The sequence below is a fragment of the Mercenaria mercenaria genome, chromosome 17 (genome assembly GCF_021730395.1).
Source record: "Mercenaria mercenaria strain notata chromosome 17, MADL_Memer_1, whole genome shotgun sequence".
Classification (NCBI taxonomy): Eukaryota; Metazoa; Mollusca; class Bivalvia; order Venerida; family Veneridae; genus Mercenaria; species Mercenaria mercenaria.
The window spans coordinates 17,746,730-17,773,245 of record NC_069377.1 but is presented as its reverse complement, the minus strand read 5'-3'; the positions used below and the strand labels follow the sequence as shown (position 1 = coordinate 17,773,245).

The window sequence follows — 26,516 nt, the reverse complement described above, 5'->3', positions numbered from 1 at the left end:
CTCAATAGTCACCCCTAATACACATACTTCAGCTTGTGTTTAAAAGGGTTGTAGGACATTTGCCCCCCAGGACATTTGTCCCCCAATGAAAAAATGTACTACCAGAAATTTGCCCCCCCGCCCCCCCACTTGAAATGTCCAGTAGTACATTTGCCCCCCACTTCTTATTTTTAGAATGGGCATTTGCTCCCCCCCCCCCCCACCCCCCAATATTTTTGTCCTATGTGCCGGTAGATATACTGTGTTTTATGTTGTTTTATTATCAAAATTACTCTAAAAGGCAATTTTCAGTCAAAAAAAACTATTTTATTGATAAAAATTTGATGAATATGTTAATTACATTCAGGTGTTAAGGTAAATAATAGCCTATTATTAAAAGTGCTCATAACAATGTTATAATTTTTAGCTCACCTGTCACAAAGTGACAAGGTGAGCTATTGTGACCGCTTGATGTCCGTCGTGCGTAGTGCGTCGTCCGTCAACAATTTCTAAAAATAATCATCTTGAAAACCACTGGGCAGAATTACACCAAACTTCACAGGAATGATCTTTGGTTGGCCCCCTTTCAAAATTATTCAAAGAATTGAATTCCATGCAGAACTCTGGTTGCCATGGCAACCAAAAGGAAAAACTTTAAAAATCTTCTTCTCAAAAACCAGAAGCCTAGAGCTTAGATATTTGGTGTGAAGCATTGCCTAGTGGACCTCTACCAAATTTGTTCAAATCATGACCCCGGGGTCAAAATTGACCCCACCCCAGGGGTCACTTGATTTTACATAGGAAAATCTTAAAAAATCTTCTTCTCAAAAACCAGAAGCCCTAGAGCTTAGATGTTTGATATGTAGCATTTCCTAGTGGACCGTTACTAAAATTGTTCAAATCATGACCCTGGGTCAAAATTGACCCCGCCCCAGGGGTCACTTGATTTTACATAGGAAAATCTTCAAAATTTTTCTAAAAATAAACCAAAAGGCCTAGAGCTTAGATATTTCACATGTAGCATTGCTTAGTGGACCTCTACAAAATTTGTTCAAATCATGACCCCCAGGGTCAAAATTGACCCCGCCCCAGGAGTCACTTGATTTTACATAAGAAAATCTTCAAAATTTTTCTAAAAATAAACCAGAAGGCCTAGATCTTAGATATTTGACCTGTAGCATTGCCTAGTAGACTTCCACAAAAACATTTCAAATCATGACCCAGCCCCATGGGGTTACTTAATTGTACATAGAAAAATCTTCAAAATTTTCTAAAAATAAACCAGAAGGCCTAGAGCTTAGATATTTCACATGTAGCATTGCCTAGTGGACCTCTACAAAATTTGTTCAAATCTTGACCCCCCCAGGGTCAAATTGACACAGCCCCAGGGGTTACTTGATTGTACATAGGGAAATCTTCATAAATTTGCTAAAAATAAACCAGAAGGCCTAGATCTAAGATATTTGATATGTAACATTGCATAGTAGACTTCTACAAACTTTGTTCAAATCATGACCCCCGGGGTAAAATTGGCCCTGCCCCAGGGGTTACTTGATTGTACATTGGAAAATCTTCCAATAAAATTTCTAAAAATCATCAGTTTGGCATTTGAAACATGTAGCTCATATTACTCAGGTGAGCGATCCAGGGTTATAATGACCCTCTTGTTTAATTTGTGCAATGTTTTTAACACTCAAACTTGTTAATTTGGCAATTATCTACTAGAAAGATGTAAGAAACAAAGACATTGTTATCTGCAATATGATAATTATCTTCTACTAAGTTCCTAAAAAATCACTAGGGGACAAAAATATTGGGGGGCAAATGTCCGTTTCAGAAATAAGCACTGGGGGGCAAATGTCCTACCTACCATTTCAACTGGGGGGCAAATGTCCAGCAGTCCACTTTTTATTGGGGGGCAAATGACCGTTTCAGAAATAAGCACTGGGGGGCAAATGTCCTACCTACCATTTCAACTGGGGAGCAAATGTCCAGCAGTCCACTTTTTATTGGGGGGCAAATGTCCGGATCCTGAAGCCTTTCAGTTTTCAAGCCTTAATTTTCACTAAACAGAGACTAAAAAAATAAGCATGAGAAGCTCCACAGCTGGTCAAAATCACCCTCGTCTACACAGACCTGGATTCAAAGGGGTGGGGGTGGAGGGGTTTGGAAGCCTATGCTCTCCTGCCCCTAGTAGCCCGAGAAGTTACGTTTATTTAATAAAGTTTTGACTAAAAAATGCACCAGAACCCACTGTTTCACACTTGTATTAAAAAAATTCCTGGACCCTCTATCTTCTATACCTACCGCCAAGAAAATATAAAACACTAAAGATATGACATTAAATAGATAGTAAGTGTAACAAGTGTTATGTTGTTTATTTTATATACATATCCCATCTTTATGCATACAAGACAGACCACGGCTTCAAAAAAATGGATTGGCTCCGAAGTGGCTCCAAAATTTTGAAAGTGGCTAAACTGGTGGCTCCAACTTTTAAAATCCCAGCGGACGCCCTGCTTCTCTCTCTCTGTTATTACTAAATACATTTGACACAGACTTAAGCTATTGTCCAGTATCTTTATCCGCATTTGAGTAATTAAACACTTCAATGACAGCTCCAGTTTCCTCACAGTATGCCCATTTTTGCAATCCAGCATCGAATTAATCGAGCACGCTGTCTCCTGAGACAGCCCTGTTTTTTGTTGTCATACAATCTGGAGGTCAGTGCCTTAAGTTGAAACCAAACATAATTATGGACACCGGTAGAACATGTTACATTGTAGCAGTAAGCTATTTCAGTTGAAATGTTGCAAAAAAAATCGGCAAAAGTCTTTCCCGAAATTTTAAAGTATTTTCGATAAACTTTCACAAGGGGACATAGTTGAATGACCAGTTAATCTGCTCATTGTCCAGTTTGATAGTGATTGATGCAAGTTACCTGAAATGTTACCTGTATGATTATAGATATAAAATCTACAGAAGGACCAAAAGGATCATAAGTATCGAAAGCTATTAAGGGCCGTCTGATAAAAATAATACATACATCCTGCATATTGGTTTAAAGTTTTTTTTACAGAACTTTATGCATGAGCAATATAGGGTCATTATGACCCTCTTGTATATGTTCTGTTGCTGAGAAGCTCTACATAGCTTTATAATGTTCATTGTTTCACAGAGTGATGGTAAATGATATTTACCTTTACCCTTTCCTCACAGAACTTCTATGTTTTAATAAAAAACTTGATTACAGGAAGAAAATTTCTCAATATATATTTTTTATGCTCCTGTTGTCAAAGACCTGAAGGCATATAGTGTTAGAATTGTCCATCTGTCTGTCACACTTTCTTGTGTACTCAACTTCTCTGAAATATCCATCCAATTCATTTGAAACATTGAAGCGGACATGTGCATATTGCCGGAACTTTCATGTCAGATTAAATTTTCTGGAGTTATTGCCCTTTCTGGATTTAAAATATATTACAACAGTTACTGTTTACTCAATTTCTCCTACATATTCTGTCCATTTGAAATAAAACTTAGTGTACATCATCAACATGACATGGACATGCACATACTTTCGGGACGGAGTGTTCAATTATTTTTCAGGAGTTATGGTCCTTTTTGGTATCTAAAAATATTGCAACTACTTCAGAATAAGGTGTATCCACCAAGATTGTTCAAGTTATCCCCCTAGGGTCAAATATGGCCACGCCCACTCAGCCTCTGGGGTTCACCTTTATATAGTGATAAACTTTGAAAATCTTCTTGTCCAAAACCACAGGACCTAGGCCTTTGATATTTTATATGTAGCATCATCTGGTGGTCCTCCGCCAAGATTATTCAAACTATCTCCCTAGGGCATACATGTGATAAGTTCAGAATCCCAAAACTGGAGGTTTGCCATTTTTCAGCTGGAGTTGGGGTCTCAAAACTGGAGGTTTTTTATCGACATAAATTAAGCGCGCGGACACATAACTTTGAGACAAAATCCAACATTTTAGGCCATACAATAACGCATAAGTCTACCCCACCCGTCCCTAGATTTGCCACCTAATGCCACTCTTTGCCACTTATTTCCATGAAAAAAGGGTGGCAGTTGGTGGAAATAGGTGGCATTAGTTGGCGTTTGGTGTAATTCAGCTCTTTTTTCACCTAAGTGATAAATTTGCCACCAAAAGCCACTTTATTTTGGTGGCATTTAGGTGGCATTAGGTGTAAATTTGAACATAGATTTTCTTTATGGTGGTAGAAAGGTGTAAATTGGTGGAAAGTAGAACATAGTTTTTTTTCATGGTGGAAATCTAGTGGCATTTAGTGGAAAATAGGGACTTAGCAAATTTTCTTGGTGGCGAATAGGTGGAAAAAAAAACTTAGAAATTTTTGTGATGTTTGATTTAAAAGAGAACTGTAAGACATTGGATTACCCTGTACAAAAATCTTCACATGGACTCAGGTTGGAATCAAGGTATAATGGACACTAAACTTCAAACTTCAGGCCTAATTGACACGGAACCTGACTTTGCTAAAACTGCACATTGAAAACAGCTTGTAGAACACAAAATGCTCCCGACCCCCACTTGATGTATTCCTGGGCTAGCGCTGGGTTGAAAAAAGTTTGAGCCAGATTTTTTACGCCCCGGATCGAAGAGGCTCGCACGCCCATTCGTGTGTCCATGAAGAGTTTAGTTGTGGATCCTGCGGGCTTTGGTCGATTCCTGAAGGGGAATTTCTGAACAGGAAACTTTTGTGAACAATAAAGATCAAACACACTTAGCTTTCAACATTCTTTAATCTTGTCTTTTGATGAGATAATAAAAGATGATGACCAGTTATTCAATCAAGTTACTTCAATCATGGCATGTGCCACAAACAAACACCTTTGATCCATGTATATTCATTAATCAGTACCAATTTAGCTAAACAAACTATGAGAGATGCTTTTAATTACCCCAAGGACACAGGTTTATTGTCACTTGATGGTGTTAATGAACCATGGACTGTGCCTCTTGTTTATTGCATGTTTTGCCACAGTCTGTCTTAGCACTCTTTGGTCCAAAATAACATTATATGAAAATTGACTGGCTTTAATTCTTAAAGTAGGGTTTTTTTTAGAGTTTGAGCCATTTCTGAATTTTCTTGAGCCAAAATTAGCATTTTATGCATTTTGCTCAAAATGCCCATTCCAGCGCTAGCCCTGTATTCAGTAACTGTACAAGAAACAAAAATCATTTTGTCACTGTGCACTGGATGTTTGATGTACTACCTTTATATCAAGAATTATGGGCCATTTACCAGTCATAAGTGACTTCTGTATCAAATTTGATCTTAGACCAAAGCATTATCTAGTTATTGGGCAAAAAGCGTTCTAATGTTCTGGGTCAATGTGACCTAGACCTTTGACCATTGACTGACCTCAAAATCAGTAGGGGTCCTCTGCCGGTCATGATCAACCTCCCTATGCAGTTTCATGATCCTAGGTCAAAGAGTTCTCAAACTAACATCCCGAAACAGCTTAACTGTTCCAGTTCACTGTGACCTTGACCTTTGACCTACTGAACTAAAAATCTATAGGAGTTATCTGCTAGCTATGTTCAACCTTCCCATTCACTTTCATGATCCTAGGCTCAAGAGTATTAGAGTTATCATCTGGAAACTGTTTAACTGTTCCAGGTCGCTGTGATTTTGACCTTTGACCTACTGGCCTCCAAGTCAACATGGTCACTGCTGGTCATGACCAATCTACATATAAAGTTTCATGATCTTAGGCCCAAGCATTCTTGAGTTATCATCCCGAAACCAATTGGTCAACATACCAAATGACCGACAGACTGACCAACATCTGCAAAACAGCCTATACCCAGGCTCCTTCTTCAAAGGGTTTCATTAAAATGAGAGTAAGTCTATGCTGACTCTATCTGGACAAAAATAATATTCAGAATGGTATACAGAAAAATTTTCGTTCTTTTGTGAAACAGAATATTTACTGCTTATTATAGCTTTGCATTATATTCAAAAAGACAGAAAAGGTGGAAAATAGGTGGCAACTGTACTAGCTGAATCTGAAAAGATCATTTTGAAATGTGTCTGCAGTGTATTATTTCTGCATGAGTGAAAGTTGGTTAAAGATAAGATTAATGATAGATCAAGTTACAAGCTCCCACACAAATGTATAGAAACAACCCAGGTGAATTTGGGTCAGTTAAGATTTATATATGCAGGCAAACATCAGGTCAGATGCAAAGAAATAGTTCTTGCCTGTTCTCTTCATTAATTGAAAAAAAAAAGAAGTGTTTATAAAAAGGATGTTTTTACAATAGCTTTCAACTTAAGGTTTGACACCTTCTTTAGCTGACCAAGAAAGTGTATGTGTGGAATCAATTTATCTGTGTAGTAATACCAAAATTTGAAATCTGGCATTTGATGAGTCAGCCTGGGAGAAACTGAAACACATTGTGAGAGGTAACAATATTATACTGTTTATTTTTTTTAATTATTACTGTCTTTAACATTGTCTTAATTACTTACTCTTAACAAATACTGAATTTGAAACAACATTTACCAAACTGCTTTGAATTAAAGTCAACAAATCTCCTTTATGTCTTAGGAAGTTTGGCAGATGGATAAATCCCAGATATATTTTCTGGAATATAGCTCAATCATGTTTATAACACTGTTTGTAAAATTGTATCATTTTGTAATTATTTACATTATTGATTAGCACTTGGGATACAATATGTACTTTAAACTGTTCATACCAGGTACCTTCTGTGAAAAAAGTGCAACTTTGTGACATGATATGCCTGCCTGACGGTATATCCCTGAGCAGCATACAGCTTATTACTGCATAAAAGAAACATTATCAAGATAATTTTGAATCAGGTAAATATTATATGTTTTTATAAAAGCTAATGTTTAAATAACCCTTAATTTTTAAAGAAATACACCAATTAATAGAAATTCCTGGCATATTATATGATAAATATTAATTATAAATGTGATGAAAAGGCGGAGGGATATTATTTTTGGCGTTGTCCTTTCTTTTTTATCTGTCCGTCAGATTAACTGAAAATGCTTGTAATTGGAAAAATATTTTTATAGCTTTGTCTATAGAATCACTAAACCTCATGTAATTATTATAAGCTCATTAACACTGCTTAACACTGCTCAATTATTTACCTAGTAAAAGAAGTATTTCCCCTTGATTTGGTAAAAAATAGGGATTTTTCCTGCATCTATTGATGGACTTTACAAAAATGTAGATCACTACAGGACAGCATTGCTTGTGCAATTTCCATCAGGATCACTTCAGTAACCAAAGTTATTGCACTTTAATTGTTTTTCAATCCATAAATTCCTACATAACAAGTAATCTATTGATAATATTCATGAAATTTGACACAAGTGTAAATCACCTTAGAGCAATGGTGCTTCCACATCTTTCATCAATTCTCAAGTTCTTGTTATTGATTCAAGATGCATATATTTCCACAAAACAATGTAACTGTTTGAGTGAATAGAATTTTTTCTACAATGTAGATTTTGATAAAACTTCTCACAGTTATAATAAAGATGTTGCATTTTACTGTGAAATCATTTTTATTCGCGTAGGACGAATTTTCGCGTATTTCGCGCTAGAACCAATGCGTGAATTTAAGACCGCGCTGTTATTATTTTTTAATTTATTTTTTCATTTATAAATTGAAAATGTGCGAATTAAAGCCCGCGCGAAACAGTCGTTTTTACGTTTGCTTGAAATTTCATGCCAGCGAATTTAAATGATTTCACAGTATTTGACATAGATTAAGTTTGTAGAGTTCTTCGTTTATGTCAGTGAGTTACAGTTTAGTCTTTCGATTTCATAATATTTTCTAGAGGAAATTTACAATTTTCTGCAAAATTATTCAGAATGTTAGAAAAATATATCTATTAATAGTTGACATTGTATGGTTTGCTGTTACAGATTGTGTGCTGGAAAAATGGCCTTACATTCAAAGGAGTGAAATTTGGAGAGTCATTCGCCATCTACTTAAGCCATCCTGGAATATGAAAAAATAAGACTGCATTGACAACATCCTGATCCTCGTGTTCAGATCTTTTGTGATTTCTTGTGAAGAGTCTTTGATTTTTCATAAAAATAAAAAATATATTAATATAATTTGATTTTTGCTTACTACTGAGTTTTTTCAGATTCAGCAGGTGCAGCCGATCATATTTTCCTACTATTGCCAGCTATTTGGTGGCATTTAGTGAAAAATAGGACTGCCACCATAGTGGTGTTTTGGTGAAATTTTGTTTGCTTACTGCCACCTGTTAGGTGGCAATTGGTGGAAGTAAGTGGCGTTTAGTGGAAAATATTTTTACACCATAATGGTGGCATTTTAGTGGTAATTTGTCTAAATACTCCACTTACTGCCACCACGAAGGTGGCTATTGGTGGAATTAAGTGGCAAACAAATTTTCCACCATAATGGTGGCATATTGGTGTTAAACTGTCTAAATACTCCACTTATTGCCACCTAAAGGTGTACACAAGTGGAAAGAGGTGGAATTTAGTGGAAAACAGGTTTGCCACTGTCCTGTTCATTTTTTCACAATTTTGGTGGCATTTTAGGTGGCATTTTGGTGGAAAATTGTCTAAATACTCCACCATTGAAAAGGGTGGCATTATAGTGGCAAATCTAGGGACGGGCAGTAGAAACAATCCTCATAACTCTTGATATGAATATTAATGTATTCAGAGTTATGCCACCTTTTTACTTACATTTTTTGGTTGAAGTTTTAAATAATATTCAATATATATCTCTGTTACATTCAAAGCTACTGACGGCAAAGCTTTAACTCAGAGCCAATCACTGAGAAAAGTTGAGCACTCCCTCTTGTTCTAACTTTAAACTTTCTTAACAGATTAAATTTGTTGAAACAAAGTCTCACTTTAGGTCTGAAATGGTGGTGAACATGCATTAACATTATTCTACTCGAGGACTGGAAAAAAAAACGAAGCTCTACATTAATCAGAACACAACTCATAAATTATGTAAGCTCCTTACCCCACCCACTTTTGTGATCATTAATGATTTTGTTATGAAAAACAAAAAACAGAAATGCATCAACATGTATTTACCCTTACCAAAATAATGTAGATTGATGTTATCAAATAAATGAGTGTATGTTTTCATCCAATTTTCAATAAAATACGATCGATTTTTGGAGCAAATTGATTTGGTAAACATTGGAAGAAAATGGCATAACTGCATAAGGGGAAGTAACATTCATGTTCTAAAAATAGTAATGGGTTGGTTTTTCCAACAATTATTTATGCGATTTTATTACTGAACAAAACTTTTCTTCGAATAATCAAAAATTTATTTCAGCTAGGAATTATTTCTTCTGACTGGGAGTTTTTTTGCTTCATATTGGTAAAAAAATGGAGCCTAATTGGCAAAGGCCCTGCTTGTCTAATCCCTTATCAAAACAAACAATCATGTTATCAAAATTCACCTGTGAAAAACAACTCCAGCTAGCCAGCAACCTCCGGCTACATGTGTGTCAAACATGTATAATACACAACAGTCCGTGACACTTTAATTTACTGTGTAAACATATTTGGCACTCCTCGGTAATTATCAACCCAGTCATAATATTGATTTTTTTTTTTTTTTTTTTTTTTTTGAAAAGCGGGAGAATTATGGTTTTGGTCGGGAGACGGAAGGCAAGGTGAAAAAATCGGGATTTTGACCCTCCCGCGTGGGAGATCACATGTATGCCCTAGGGTCAAATTTGGCCCCACTCTGGGGGTCAGATGGTTTATATAGACTTATATAGGGAAAACTTTGAAAATCTTCTTATACAAAACCACATGGCCTACCGCTTTGATATTTGGTATGTAGCATCATGTTGTAGCCCTTTACTTGTATTAAATTTTTACCCTGGGGTTAAAACTGGTCCCACCGCTTTTTCACAAGCTATTTCATATCATTCTTGCAGGTGTGAGAGATGTGAGACACAAATTATCTTGCAGGGATGAGTTTTAAGACAAATTCTTTTAAAATGTTTTTGAGGTGTACCGTTTGAGGTTTAAAGGCATATTTTAAGCTAATTTTCATGAGTGAAATTGAAAGATAAAATTGTTGCAGGTGGGGAAAGCTTTTTGTGACAGAAAAAGTTTGTATAAAAAAGTTGTGGAGAGAAAGTCTTGAATTTTGAGATGTGAGACAAAGTTTTGCTGTGTGAAAGTGTGAGACAAAGTTTTGAGGTAAAGCTGTGAGACAAATTTTTGCTGTGTGAGAGGTGAGAACGTTTTGATGTTTGAGAGCTGTGAGAAAAGTTTTACTGTGTGGAGCTGTGAGAAAGTTGTGCATGTGTGAGGCTGGAGACAAAGTTTTGCATTGGGTGAGAGCTGTGAGAAAAGTTTTACTGTGTGAGAAATTTTTGCATGTGTGGAGTGTGAGAAAATTTTTTCAGGTGAGGCTGGAGACAAGTTTTGCATGGTGGAGCTGTGAGACAGTTGGATTGTGGAGGCTGTAGACAAGTTTTACATGTGTGAGAGTTTTGGAAAACCTTTTTACATGGTGAGGTGTGGAAAAGTTTTATGTGTGGAACTGTGAGACAAGTTTTGCATTGTGAGAGTGTGAGAAAAAGTTTTGCTGGTGGAGAGCGTGGAAAAGTTTTGCATGTGTGAGGTGTGAGACCGTTTTACATGTGTGAGAGCGGAAACATTTTTACATGTGTGAGAGGTGAGAAAATTTTTTTTGCATTGGGGGGCTTTGAGAAAAATTTTTTTGCATGTGTGAGAGTGTGAGACAAAGTTTTGCATGTGTAGGTGTGGAGAAAAGTTTGATGTGTGAGGGTGAGAAAATTGGCATGTGTGAGGTGTGAGCAAGTTGTGCATGTGAGAGCTGGAGACAAAGTTTTGATTTTGGAGGCTGTAGAAAAAGTTTTGCATGTGTGAGAGCTGTGAGACAAGTTTTTGTGTGTGGGCTGGCATGAGACAAGTTTTGCATGTGTGAGAGCTGTGAGACAAAGTTTTGCATGTGTGAGAGCTGTGAGACAGAGACAAGTTTTGATGGGGAAAGGTGTGAGAAAAATTTTGATGGTGAGAGCTGTGGACAAAGTTTTGTTGTTGGAGGTAAACAAAGTTTTGCGTGTAGAGTGTGAACAATTTTTAATGGTGGAGCGTGGAAAAGTTTTTATGTTGAGAGCTGGGGAAAAATTTTTGCTTTTGTGAGAGCTGTAGAAATTTTTGCATGTGTGAGGTGTGAAAAAAAGTTTTGCTTGTGTGAGAGTGGGGGAAAAGTTTTGCATGTAGAGGTGTGAGAAGTTTTGCATTGTGAGGCTGTGAGAAAAAATTTTTTAAAATGTGTGAGGCTGTGAGACAAGTTTTCATGTGTGAGAGCTGTGAGACAATTTTTGCTGTGTGAGAGCTGTGGACTAAAAAAGTTTGAAATTTTGAGGTTGTGAAAGATGCATGGAAAAGTGAGAATGTGAATTCATTTGAAAAATCTTTGGGGGTTTTAGACGTGGAGAAAAAAGTCTCGGGGTTTAGATAAATGAGAAAAACAAAATCTAGCAGATGTTAGGTGTGGGGACGGGTTTTCTTGGGGTGTTAGATGAATAAAAAAACAAAATCTCCCAGTGCTTAAAATCTGAGAGAAAACAAAGCTTGGGGGGGTTAGTGAATGAGAAAAAAAAAAATCTAGCGATGTTTAAAGCTGTGGAGAGCAGGTCTTTGGAGGTGTTAGATGAATGAGAAAACAAAATAGCAGGTGCTGAGCTGTGAGAAGTAAACAACAGTCTTGGACGGTTTTAGATAAATGTGAAAAACAAAATCTAGCAGTCTTTGATTGTTTGAAAGGGACAAATGGTTTTGGTCGGGTAGAGAAGGGAAGGTGAAAAAAAAATTTTTCCCCTAGCGTGGGAGTCACTGTACCCAGGGACAAATTTGCCCCACTCTGGGGTGGTTTAGATAAAATGGGGAAAAAAAACAAAAAACCACATGGCTACCGCTTTGATTTTTGGTATGTAGACATGTGACAAAATCTTAGGGGTTAAAATGAGCCCAGCTTTCAAAAGCAAAATTTGCAGGTGTTAGAGATGTGGGGGATTAAATCTTGCAGGTGTTGAGATTATGAGCACAAACAAAATGTGGCAGGTTGCTTGAGTTTTTGAGTAGAGGGGACAAAGTTTTTGGAGGTTGAAAGATGAATTTTGAGGTGTTAGATGATTAAAGAAAAACTGAAATGTAGGGCAAGGATGCTTGAGATTGAGAGCTGTGAGACAAATTTTTGGGAGTGTGTTAGACAAATTTTGAGGGAAATAACAAAGTTTTGCATGTGTGAGAGCTGTGAGAACAGTTTGGATGGTGTTAGATGATGAGAAAGATTACAGGTGTAGAGCTGTGAGAAAGTAGTCATTGGAGGTGTGTTTTGCATGAGTGAGAGCTGAAGAAAGTCTTGCAGGTGCTTTTGAGTGTGAGAGGGAACAAAGTTTTGGATGGTGTTAGATGATGAGACAAATTTGCAGGGGGGCTTGAGCTTTTGTGAGGAGAAACAAAGTTTTGGGGCTAGGTTTTAATGGTGAGAGTGAGACAAAACATGTGTGAGAGCTGGGGCAGTTTGCTGTGAAGAGGTGAGACAAAGTCTTGGAGGCTGTGAAAAATGCATGTGGAAAGAGCTGGAAATTTTCCAGGTGTGCTTTGAAGCTGTGTGAGAGCGGAGCAATTTTCTTGGAGGTGTGAGAAATGAGAAAAATTCAAAAGCTGTAGCAGGATGTGTAGAGCTGTGAGAGAGGACAAAGTCTGTGCATGTGTAGACGTGAGACAAGTCTGTGAAATTGTGAGAGCTGTGAGCTTGTGCAGTGGAGAAGCTTGGGGTTTTGAATTTTGAGACTGTGAGACAAATTCTAGCAGTGTGCTTGAACGTTGAGGGGAGACGGAAACAAGTTTTGAGGTAATTAGAAAATTTTGGATGTGTGAGAGATGAAAAAAAACAATATTACATGTGTGAACTGTGAGACAAACAAAGTTCTTGGAGGCTGTGTAGAAAATTTGATGTGGAAAACAAAGTTTTGCATGGTGATGAGCTGTGAGGGACAAAGTTCTTGGAGGTGTGAGAATTGAATGTGTAGAGCGGAGACAAGTTCTTCAGTGTTAGAGCTGTGAAAAAGGAAAAAGCTTGGAAGTTTTTAGTTAAGTGTAAAGAACAAAAATCTAGCTGTGTACAGAGCTGGGGGAAAAGGGATGAAGCTTGGGGGTTTTGTTGTGTGAAGTGTGAACAAAGATAATTTAGCTGGAGCATTTGCAGTGTAGAGTGGGACAAGTCATGGGGAGGTGTTAAAATGAAATTTTTTTGAGAGGTTGTAAAAGATGAATGGGAGAAAGAACAATTTGATAAAATCTGGTGCTTAGAGTGTGAGAGAAACAAAGTCTCGGAGGTGTTAGATAAATGAGAAAAACAAAATCTAGCAGATGTTAGAGCTGTGAGAGAGACAGAGTCTTGGAGGTGTTAGATGAATGAGAAAAACAAAATCTAGCAGGTGCTTGAGCTGTGAGAGAAACAAAGTCTTGGAGGTGTTAGATGAATGAGAAAAACAAAATCTAGCAGGTGCTTGAGCTGTGAGAGGGACAAAGTCTTGGAGGTGTTAGATGAATGAGAAAAACAAAATCTAGCAGGTGCTTGAGCTGTGAGAGAAACAAAGTCTTGGAGGTGTTGGACGAAAGAGAAAAACAAAATCTGGCAGGTGCTTGAGCTGTGAAAGGGACAAAGTTTTGGGAGGTGTTAGATAAATTTTGAGTGTTAGAGAATGAGAAAAACAAAATTTAGCAGGTGTTGAGATGTGAGAGGGACAAGTCTGGAGGTGTTAGATAAATGAGAAAAACAAAATCTAGCAGGTGCATGAGCTGTGACAGGGACAAAGTCTTGGAGGTGTTAGATGAATGAGAAAAACAAAATCTAGCAGATGTTAGAGCTGTGAGAGGGACAAAGTCTTGGAGGTGTTAGATAAATGAGAAAAACAAAATCTAGCAGGTGCTTGAGCTGTGAGAGGGACAAAGTCTTGGAGGTGTAATTTTGGAGGATGAATGAGAAAACAAAATCTGCAGGTGCTTGAGATGTGAGAGAAAACAAGTCTTGGGGTGTTGTTGAGGTTCTTAGAGGGGAATTTGGAGGTGTTAGATGAATGAGAAAAACGATATCTAGCAGGTGCTTGAGCTGTGAGAGAAACAAAGTCTTGGAGGTGTTAGATGAATGAGAAAAACAAAATCTAGCAGGTGCTTGAGCTGTGAGAGGGACAAAGTCTTGGAGGTGTTAGATGAATGAGAAAAACAAAATTTAGCAGGTGCTTGAGCTGTGAGAGAGACAAAGTCTTGCAGGTTTTGGATGAATGAGAAAAACAAAACCTGGCAGGTGCTTGAGCTGTGAAAGAGACAAAGTCTTGGAGGTGTTACATGAATGAGAAAAACAAAATTTAGCAGGTGCTTGAGCTGTGAGAGGGACAGAGTCTTGGAGGTGTTAGATAAATGAGAAAAACAAAATCTAGCAGATGTTAGAGCTGTGAGAGAGACAAAGTCTTGCAGGTTGTTGGACGAATGAGAAAAAAAAAAATCTGGGCAGGTGCATGAGCTGTGAAGGGGAAAAAGGGTCTTGGAGGTTTTAAATAAATGAGAAAAACAAAATCTAGCAGGTGCTTGAGCTGTGAGAGGGACAAAGTCTTGGAGGTGTTAGATGAATTTTGGAGGTGTTAGATGAATGAGAAAAACAATATCTAGCAGGTGCTTGAGATGTGAGAGAGACAAAGTCTTGGAGGTGTTAGATAAATGAGAAAAACAAAATTTAGCAGGTGCATGAGCTGTGAGAGGGACAAAGTCTTGGAGGTGTTAAATAAATGAGAAAAACAAAATCTAGCAGGTGTTAGAACTGTGAGAGGAACAAATCTTGGAGGTGTTAGATAATTTTGGAAAAATGAAAATCTAGCAGGTGCATGAGCTGTGAGAGGAAACAAAGTCTTGGAGGTGTTAGATGAATTAGAAAAACAATCTAGCAGGTGCTTGAGCTGTAGAGGACAAAGTCTTGGAGGTGTTATAGTTGATGAATGAGAAAAAAAAATATCACAGGTGCTTGAGATGTGAGAGAGACAAAGTCTTGCAGGTGTTGGACAAATGAGAAAAACAAAATCTAGCAGGTGCTTGAGCTGTGAATGAGACAAAGACTTGGAGGTGTTACATGAATGAGAAAAACAAAATCTAGCAGGTGCTTGAGCTGTGAGAGGGACAAGTCTTGGAGGTGTTAGATGAATGAGAAAAACAAAATCTAGCAGGTGCTTGAGCTGTGAGAGAAACAAAGTCTTGGAGGTGTTAGATGAATGAGAAAAACAAAATCTAGCAGGTGTTGAGCTGTGAGAGAGACAAAGTGTTGAGGTGTTAGACAAAATGAGAAAAAAAAAATCTGGCAGGTGCTTTGAGCTGTGGGAGGGAGGGACATGTTTTGGGGGTGTTAGATGAATGAGAAAAACAATATCTAGCAGGTGCTTGAGATGTGAGAGGGACAGAGTCTAGGAGGTGTTAGATAAATGAGAAAACAAAATCTAGAAAGATGCTTAGAGCGTGAGAGAAACAAAGTCTTGGAGGTGTTAGATGAATGAGAAAAACAAAATCTAGCAATGTTAGAGCTGTGAGAGAACAAAGTCTTGGAGGTGTTAGATAATGGGGAAAAACAAAATCTAGCAGGTGCTGAGCTTGTGAGAGGACAAAGTCTTGGAGGTGTTAAAATAAATGAGAAAAACAAAATGTAGCAGGTGCTTAAAGCTGTGAGAGGGACAAGTCTTGGAGGTATTAGATAAATTTTGAGTGAAAAAAAAAATCTAGCAGGTGCTTGAGCTGTGAGAGAAACAAAGTCTTGGAGGTGTTAGATAAATGAGAAAAACAAATTCTAGCAGGTGCATGAGCTGTGACAGGGACAAAGTCTTATAGGTGTTAGATGAATGAGAAAAACAAAATTTAGCAGATGTTAGAGCTGTGAGAGGGACAAAGTCTTGGAGGTGTTAGATAAATGAGAAAAACAAAATCTAGCAGGTGCATGAGCTGTGACAGGGACAAAGTCTTGGAGGTGTTAGATGAATGAGAAAAACAAAATCTAGCAGATGTTAGAGCTGTGAGAGAGATAAAGTCTTGGAGGTGTTAGATTAATGAGAAATACAAAATCTAGCAGGTGCTTGAGCTGTGAGAGAAACAAAGTCTTGCAGGTGTTGGACGAATGAGAAAAACAAAATCTGGCAGGTGCTTGAGCTATAAAGAGAAAAAGGGTCTAGGAGGTTTACATGAAATGAGAAAAACAAAATCTAGCAGGTGCTTGAGCTGTGAGAGGGAAAAGAGTCTTGGAGGTGTTAGATAAATGAGATGAAGAGAAAAACAATATCTAGAGTGCTTGAGATGTGAGAGAACAAAGTCTTGGAGGTGTTAGATGAATGAGAAAAACAAAATTAGCAGGTGTTGAGCTGTGAGAGGGACAAAGTCTTGGAGGTGTTAAAAATGAGAAAAACAAATTTAGCAGGTGCTTGACTGTGAGGGGGAAAACAAAGGGTGTGTTGGGAGGTGTTAGATGAATGAGAAAAAACAAAATCTAGCAGGTGCTTGAGCTGTGAGAGACAAAGTCTTGGAGGTGTAGATAAATGAAAAAAAACAAAATCTAGAAAGATGCTTAGAGCTGTGAGAGGGACAAAGTCTTGGAGGTGTTAGATGAATGAGAAAAACAAAATCTAGAAAGGTGTTGAATGTGAGAAAAATCAAAGTCTTGCAGGTGTTGGACAAATGAGAAAAACAAAATCTAGCAGGTGCTTGAGCTGTGAATGAGACAAAGACTTGGAGGTGTTACATGAATGAGAAAAACAAAATCTAGCAGGTGCTTGAGCTGTGAGAGGGACAGAGTCTTGGAGGTGTTAGATAAATGAGAAAAACAAAATCTAGCAGGTGCTTGAGCTGTGAGAGAAACAAAGTCTTGGAGGTGTTAGATGAATGAGAAAAACAAAATCTAGCAGATGTTAGAGCTGTGAGAGAGACAAAGTCTTAGAGGTGTTAGACGAATGAGAAAAACAAAATTTAGCAGGTGCATGAGCTGTGAGAGGGACAAAGTCTTGGAGGTGTTAGATGAATGAGAAAAACAAAATCTAGCAGGTGCTTGAGCTGTGAGAGGGACAAAGTCTTGGAGGTGCTAGATAAATGAGAAAAACAAAATCTAGCAAATGTTAGAGCAGTGAGAGAAACAAAGTCTTGGAGGTGTTAGATAAATGAGAAAAACAAAATCTAGCAAATGTTAGAGCAGTGAGAGAAACAAAGTCTTGGAGGTGTTAGATAAATAAGGAAAACAAAATCTAGCAGGTGCTTGAGCTATAAGAGAAACAAAGTCTTGGAGGCGTTAGATGAATGAGAAAAACAAAATGTAGTAGGTGCTTGAGCTGTGAGAGGGACAAAGTCTTGGAGGCATTAGATGAATGAGAAAAACAAAATCTAGCAGGTGCTTGAGCTGTGAGAGAAACAAAGTCTTGGAGGTGTTAGATAAATCAGAAAAACAAAATCTAGCAGATGTTAGAGCTGTGAGAGAAACAAAGTCTTGGAGGTGTTAGATAAATGAGGAAAACAAAATTTAGCAGGTGCTTGAGCTGTGAGAGAAACAAAGTCTTGGAGGTGTTAGATGAATGAGAAAAACAAAATCTAGCAGATGCTTGAGCTGTGAGTGGGACAAAGTCTTGGAGGTGTTAGATGAATGAGAAAGACAAAATCTAGCAGGTGCTTGAGCTGTGAGAGAAACAAAGTCTTGGAGGTGTTAGATAAATGAGAAAAACAAAATCTAGCAAATGTTAGATCAGTGAGAGAAACAAAGTCTTGGGGTGTTAGATAAATGAGAAAAACAAAATCTAGCAGGTGCTTGAGCTGTAAGAGAAACAAAGTCTTGGAGGCGTTACATGAATAGGAAAAACAAAATCTAGCAGGTGCTTGAGCTGTGAGAGAGACAAAGTCTTGGAGGCGTTAGATGAATGAGAAAAACAAAATCTAGCAGGTGCTTGAGATGTGAGAGAAACAAAGTCTTGGAGGTGTTAGATCAATCAGAAAAACAAAATCTAGCAGATGTTAGAGCTGGGAGAGGAACAAAGTCTTGGAGGTGTTAGATAAATGAGAAAAACAAAATTTAGCAGGTGCTTGAGCTGTGAGAGAAACAAAGTCTTGGAGGTGGTAGATGAATGAGAAAAACAAAATCTAGCAGGTGCTTGTGCTGTGAGAGGGACAAAGTCTTGGAGGTGTTAGATGAATGAGAAAAACAAAATTTAGCAGGTGCTTGAGCTGTGAGAGAAACAAAGTCTTGGAGGTGTTAGATGAATGAGAAAAACAAAATCTAGCAGGGGCTTGAGCTGTGAGAGAGACAAAGTCATGGAGGTGTTAGATGAATGAGAAAAACAAAATTTTACAGGTGCTTGAGCTGTGAGAGAAACAGAGTCTTAGAGGTGTTAGATGAATGAGAAAAACGAAATCTAGCAGGTGCTTGAGCTCTGAGAGGGACAGAGTCTTGGAGGTGTTAGATGAATGAGAAAAACAAAATCTGGCAGGTGCTTGAGCTGTGAGAGAAACAAAGTCTTGGAGGTGTTAGATGAATGAGAAAAACAACTGTGAGAGAAACAAAGTCTTGGAGGTGTTAGATGAATGAGAAAAACAAAATCTAGCAGGGGCTTGAGCTGTGAGAGAGGCAAAGATGTGCACCTGTTAAGAGATTTGAGACAGACAAAATCTTACAGGTGTCAGATCTGTGAGATTTCACATTTGAGAGATTTGAGATGGACACATTCTATCAGGTGTAAGAGCTGTGAGACACATATATATATGAGAGATATATAGAGCAGACAAAGTCTTGCAGGCTTTAGAGCCATGAGAGAGGCAAAGTTTTGCATGTGGGTGAGGTGATAGAGTGACAAACTCTTGAAGTCAGTTGCAGGTGTGAGAGATGTCAGACAGACAACATCTTGCAGATTTGAGATGTGTGAGACAGAGTATTTGCTGTCATCTAAGGTTTTGACTTCTTCATTATGACAATTTCTTTGTAAAGACATTCTTTCAGCTAACTAATTCTTTGTTATTTTTTCCAGTTTTATATCTTGGAGAACAACTTGGAGCTTTATGCAAGAGACATGCTATTTCTAACTATTGCCCTAGAACCTCAGTACAGAATGGGATTACAAGGTATTAACTTTGATAATATTTTTGGAGATAATCACGGGAAGAGGGCTAAGGAGCAAATATGAAGTATGCAGTCAATTTTTTGTCTTGTATCTGGAACTTAGCATTTACTTTGATATAGGAGTAAGTTGTAAGTAATGGGCAGTGATTTTTTCTTAGTTTGAGGGGGAAAGATGGTGGGACACTTAATTATACTAAGGAGGGAAATTTTGTGTCATTTTGACAGGAAAGGGAATTTTTTACATAGGTAATATTTAGAATCCTTCCAACTTTACTAAATATGTTCACTGCAATTGTCCTAATAGCATTTTAGTCCCTCCAGATTCATAATTGAGACATGGTTCAAAGGATTTCAATAAAACATACGGTAGTAGAAATGTTAACTGTTGTAGGGAAATGCAGTGGTGCAAGTTTCAGTCAGATTGCATTTGGAAGGCATGAGTTATGGCCCATTATATTTAAATATTTAGTACATAAACAGTGTTTTTATTCTGTTTATGAAAACAAGTAAGTTAAAAAGACATGAATGTCTGGTAAATTTATTAGATAAGAACAATTAGATAATATTATGGAGAAAACGCAAAAAAAAAAAGTCAGTCATAGTAATACAAAACAGGATACAGTAGATTCACATGGGCAACTTAGTATAATTTTACTGGTTTCAAAATGTTTTGTTTTTAGCTCATCTGTCACGTAGTGACAGGGTGAGCTTTTGTGATCACCCTTGGTCCTTCCGTCCACAATTTCCTTGTTAACACGATAGAGACCACACTTTGTATTTGATTTTAATTATACTTGCACACAGCTTGTATGGGCATAATATCTCGGTTCCTTTTGAAAACTGGCCAGATCCCATCATGGGTTCTAGAGTTATGGCCCCTTAAAGGGCCAAAATTTGCAGTTTTTGGCTTATGAACACGATAGAGACCACATTTTGCAATCAACTTTAATCAGACTTGCACACAACTTGTATTGGCATAATATCTCGGTTCCTTTCGAAAACTGGCTAGATCCCTTCATGGGTTGCAGAGTTATGGCCTCTTAAAGGGCCAAAAATTGCTATTTTTGGCTTGTGAACATGATAGAGACAACATTTTGCAATCAACTTTAATTATGTCTCCCCCAGGAGACATATTGTTTTTGCCCTGTCCGTCCGTCCGTCAGTCCGTCCGTGCGTCCTTCCGTACGTCCGTACGTCACACTTCATTTCCGAGCAATAACTGGAGAACCATTTGACCTAGAACCTTCAAACTTCATAGGCTTGTAGGGCTGCTGGAGTAGACGACCCCTATTGTTTTTGGGGTCACTCCGTCAAAGGTCAAGGTCACAGGGGCCTGAACATTGAAAACTATTTCCGATCAATAACTAGAGAACCACTTGACCCAGAATGTTGAAACTTCATAGGATGATTGGCCATGAAGAGTAGATGACCCCTATTGATTTTAGGGTCACTCCGTCAAAGGTCAAGGTCACAGGGGCCTGAACATTGAAAACCATTTCCGATCAATAACTAGAGAACCACTTGACCCAGAATGTTGAAACTTCATAGGATGATTGGTCATGAAGAGTAGATGACCCCTATTGATTTTGGGGTCACTCCGTCAAAGGTCAAGGTCACAGGGGCCTGAACATTGAAAACCATTTCCGATCAATAACTAGAGAACCACTTGACCCAGAATGTTGAAACTTTATAGGATGATTGGTCATAAAGAGTAGATGACCCCTATTGATTTTGGGGTCACTCTATCAAAGGTCAAGGTCACAGGGGACTGAACATGGAAAACCATTTCCGATCAATAACTAGAGAACCACTTGACCCAGAATGTTGAAACTTCATAGGATGATTGTACATGCAAAGTAGATGAGCCCTATTGATTTTGGGGTCACTCCATTAAAGGTCAAGGTCACAGAGGCCTGAACATTGGAAACCATTTCCGATCAATAACTAGAGAACCACTTGACCCAGAATGTTGAAACTTCATAGGATGATTGGTCATGAAGAGTAGATGACCCCTATTGATTTTGGGGTCACTCTATCAAAGGTCAAGGTCACAGGGGCCTGAACATGGAAAACCATTTCCGATCAATAACTAGAGAACCACTTGACCCAGAATGTTGAAACTTCATTGGATGATTGTACATGCAAAGTAGATGACCCCTATCGATTTTGGGGTCACTCCATTAAAGGTCAAGGTCACAGGGGCTTGAACATTGAAAACCATTTCCGGTCAGTAACTTGAGAACCACTTAAACTAGAATGTTGAAACTTAATAGGATGATTGGTCATGCAGAGTAGATGACCCCTATTGATTTTGGGGTCACTCTGTGAAAGGTCAAGGTCACAGGGGCCTGAACATTGAAAACCATTTCCGGTCAGTAACTTGAGAACCACTTGACCCAGAATGATGAAACTTCATAGGATGATTGGTCATGCAGAGTAGATGACCCCTAACGATTTTAGGGTCACTCTGTTAAAGGTCAAGGCCACAGGGGCCTGAACATGGAAAACCATTTCCAATCAAAAACTTGAGAACCTCTCGACCCAGAATGTTGAAACTTCATAGGATGATTGTTCATGCAGAGTAAATGACCCCTATTGTTTTTGGGGTCACTCCGTTAAAGGTCAAGGTCACAGAGGCCTGAACATTGATAACCAGTTCCGATCAATAACTTGAGAACCACTTGACCCAGAATGTTGAAACTTCATAGGATGATTGAACATGCAGAGTAGATGACCCCTATTGATTTTGGGGTCAGTCTATTAAAGGTCAAGGTCACAGTGGCCTGTTCATGTAATATCATTTTTTGGAAATAACTTGAGAACCACTTGACCTACAATGTTGAAACTTAATAGGATGATTGGACATGCAGAGTAGATGACCCCTATTTATTTTGAGGTCACTTGATTAAAGGTCAAGGTCACAGGAGCCTGAACAGTGACTTGAGAACCACTAGGCCAATAGTGTTGAAATTTAGTGGGATGACTGGACATGCCAAGTAGATGATCCCTATTGCAGCCAACCATCAGTGTCTCTTTGACTTTCGCTCCTGACCCCTATTGACTTCTTGCCTATAGGACTTTGCATTGGGGGAGACATGCGCTTTTTTACAAAAGCATTTTCTAGTTTAACTTGCACACAACTTGTATTGGCATAATGTCTCAGTTCCTTTCGAAAACTGGTCAGATTCCATCATGGGTTGCAGAGTTATGGCCCCTTAAAGGGCCAAAATTTGCTATTTTTGGATTGTGAACACGATAGAGACCACATTTTGAAATCAACTTTAATCAAACTTGCACACAACTTGTATTGGCTTGATATGTCAGTTCCTGTCAAAAACTGGCCAGATCCCATCATGGGTTCCAGAGTTATGGCCCCTTAAAGGGCCAAAATTTGCTATTTTGGCTTTTACAGCCATATAGAGAATTCATTTATGGTTTGATATGATACAAACTTGCAAAATATCTTCAACAACAATAAATCTTGGATTCCATTTTGAATCTGTCAGATCCAATCATAGGTTCCAGAGTTACTGCCCCTGATTGACACCTGAAAGAGCCAAAATTTGTTAATTTTTACCTTGTGAACACGATAGAAGTGACATTTTATATTTGATTTTAACTACACTTTCACACAGCTTAAGTCACAGTAAGATCTCAGTTCTTGTCAAAAACCGGCTAGATTCCATCATGGGTTCTGGAGTTACTGCCCCTGAAAGGGGCAAAATTTTCTAGTTGGCCCTTTCAGCCATATAGAGGTTTCATTTATGCTTTGATTTAATACAAACTTGCATAGAATGATTATCTTGATGATTTCTAGGCCATGATCGAAACTGGGTCATGTCACTGGTCAAAAACTAGGTCATCAGGTCAGATCAAAGGATAAGCTTGTTAACATCCTAGAGGCCACATTCATGATCCTGTCTTCATGAAACTTGTTCAGAATGTTCATCTTGATGATTCCTAGGCTAAGTTGGAAACTGGGTCATATGAGTCCAAAAACTAGGTCACCCGGTCAAATCAAAGGAAAAGCTTGTTAACACTCTTGTTTATTTGATGTGCATGAAACTTGGTCAGAATGTTTCTGTGCATGAAATATCACATGAATTTTATCTGGGTCATGTGGGGTCAAAAACTAGGTCACCAGGTCAAATCAAAGAATAAGCTTGTTTACACCCAAGAGGCCGTGTTTTTTGGTCCAATCTTAATGAAAATTGGTCAGAATATTAGTCTCCATGAAATCACTAGGTAAAACATCTTTACACTGTTATTGTGTGTTACACAGGTGAGCGACTTTGGGCCAGTTTTGGCCCTCTTGTCTAAGTTCAGACATTTCCAATACAATGGTGATGGTTTCAATGCAAAATTTTGATAAAATATTTGATTTCAAAAGTTCCCGCAAAAGTGATATCTTGACACTGACAAGATAAAGCAAAGTTTATTAGGCAGGCCGATTTTGTGCTGTATCTTGTATGAGGGTAGGATAAATTGGAATACTGCCACAATGGAATATAAGAACATTTTAAAGATCATATTTATTTATTATATCATATAGCTATTTCTGTTTAATTTTGATTAATTTCAAATGCTTTGTGTGTTGTAAAATGAAATCTCAGGATAATTGTACACATCTGTAGCATTATGAGGGTTGATCCAGAAGTAATGTCACTATGTCCATTTTGTATTTATCCATTGTTGCAAGGGATGATCAATATTTACATAGACTGCCTCTATATCATTAATAGTATAAGACATGCATTAATAAAAAATAAATCAATAGAAATGTCGTTCTATCCTCTACTATGTCTGTAAATACCAAAAATGTCTGTCTCTCCTACATCAAATGACGGCGACTTGAAAACAAACACTATCGCGCTGCCGGCCCACGTCGTGATCAGTTTGACGATGTCAACGATGTCGCCTATCCTGAATGTGCTCAAGATACGTCTGGTGTGATCAAATATCATTGTACAAGAGAAGTGAACACTGCTAAATACCTTCCGCATGTTTAATTTGTGGTCAGAATGCTGTGTGCGGTTCCATAGCTGACATTGGCAGCCTCTGACAGCTCCCGTACGGTCATTCTGCAGTCCGCTTTCAGTTTGTCTTCTATTGATGTTACGACTGGCGGTCCGATTGTTGACTTCTGTCCACGACCTGTATCGTCTTCAAGGGACAGTTGGCCATCAGAAAAGCGTCGAAACCTGTTGAATACAAGTACAGGGCAAGCGCAGTTTTCTCCCCGTGTCTGCTTTAGTAGCTTGTATGTTTCCGATGGTGTTTTGCCTATTTCTATGCAAAATTTAATGTTTGCGCGAATTTCCAAACATTCTTGTGATATTTAAATTCAATGCATGCGTGACTGTCATACAGCAGAAGTTGTTTATTTCACAAAGCAACGGCCGAAAAATTGACATCATTTATGGGACCAGTCTACGTAATTATTGATCATCCCGCATATATTGTTATAAAAATATATCATCAGCATGCAGTCATGATTATACAGGTAAATATTATTTCCTAAGGTTGTTTGTTTTAAAAACACAGTACTTCAAAGTTCCTAAAAGTTCCTCCCTCATAGTATTTTGCTATATGCATAAACAGCTTTTCTTTTATAGATGGAAAACTGCAACCAAACAAAGACAGTCATGAGTTGACATCAAAATAATACACTTAATCATAGGAAACTGTAATGTTGTGAAGCTTTCAGCAGTCCACTGTGAAAACTATAGTGACATCCCTGCAGATTAAAGTTGCTTTCTGTGCATGTCAATATCTCCATAAATATATAAGCAATGGTTTTTAGCTCATCTAATCTTTTGAAAAAAAAAGATGAGTTATTGTCATCACTTGATCGGTGTCGGCGTTGGCTGGTTGGCTGGTTAAGTTTTATGTTTAGGTCAGCTTTTCTCCTAAACTATCAAAGTTATTGCTTTAAAACTTGCAACACTTGTTCACCATCATAAGCTGACTCTGTACAGCAAGAAACATAACTCCATCCTGCTTTTGCAAGAATTATGGCCCCTTTTGAACTTAGAAAATATCAGATTTCTTGGTTAAGTTTTATGTTTAGGTCAACTTAAATTCTCCTAAACTATCAAAGCAATTGCTTTAAAACTTGCAACACTTGTTCACCATCAATACCTGACTATGTTCAGTAAGAAACATAACTCCATCTTGCTTTTTGCAAGAATTATGGCCCCTTTAGGACTTAGAAAATATCAGATTTCTTGGTTAAGTTTTATGTTTAGGTCAACTTTTCTCTTTATGGTCTAAGCAATTGCTTTAAAACTTGGAGCAGTGATTTGCCATTAAAAGCTGACACTGCACAGCAAGTACTGTAACTCTACATTGCCTTTTTGCAAGAATTATGGCCCCTTTTGGACTTAGATAATCATGAGGAGGACAATATTTCCATTATACAGGGCCAAAAAAATCACATGAGCGTCTGCACCCGCAAGGCGGTGCTCTTGTTATGATATTTTCCCATCAGTTTCATAATGAAATGTTATCAAAAACATCTTTATATAATGGATGTTATACTGTAAAAGCATAAATTTTCGCGAGGGTTTAATTTCCGCTATATTCACGAGGCTCTACATCTCGCAAAACTTAATCCTCGCTTAAATATTCACCATTAATATAATTAAAATTCAAGTATGATACCATTTTTACAGTTTCGCCAATATTTAACCTCATGAACAATACTCAAAATTTTGATCCTGCGTAAAAATGTGCTTTTACATTAAGCAAAATGAACAACTGTAGATTTGTATAGATGAAAATTAATTTTAATCATCTTCCAGTAGGGGACTTTGTATTGCATGGCAATACATCAAACACTAATTATGTCTCCCCCAGGAGACATATTTGGGGGAGACATATTGTTTTTGCCCTGTCCGTCCGTCCTTCCGTCCGTCCGTACGTCACACTTCATTTCCGAGCAATAACTGGAGAACCATTTGACCTAGAACCTTCAAACTTCATAGGGTTGTAGGGCTGCTGGAGTAGACGACCCCTTGTGTTTTTGGGGTCACTCCGTCAAAGGTCAAGGTCACAGGGGCCTGAACATTGAAAACCATTTCCGATCAATAACTAGAGAACCACTTGACCCAGAATGTTGAAACTTCATAGAATGATTGGCCATGAAAAGTAGATGACCCCTATTGATTTTGGGGTCACTCCGTCAAAGGTCAAGGTCACAGGGGCCTGAACATTGAAAACCATTTCCGATCAATAACTTGAGAACCACTTGACCCAGAATGTTGAAACTTCATTGGATGATTGGTCATGAAGAGTAGATGACCCCTATTGATTTTGGGG

At 38.0% G+C, this 26,516-nt stretch overlaps 1 protein-coding gene and 1 long non-coding RNA gene across 2 annotated transcripts in view; both read left to right on the top strand.

The window, feature by feature from the left end:
• Positions 1 to 26,516, top strand: part of LOC123536082 (dynein axonemal assembly factor 3-like) — a 236,609-nt gene that overhangs the window by 61,980 nt on the left and 148,113 nt on the right. The window contains 1 exon segment of the mRNA XM_053529209.1: positions 19,105 to 19,198. Coding sequence (XP_053385184.1) covers positions 19,105 to 19,198 — 94 coding nt within the window.
• On the top strand, positions 6,433 to 8,142 carry LOC123536083 (uncharacterized). Its single transcript, XR_008368221.1, has 2 exons — positions 6,433 to 6,861; positions 7,943 to 8,142. It is a non-coding gene; the product is annotated as an uncharacterized LOC123536083 (long non-coding RNA).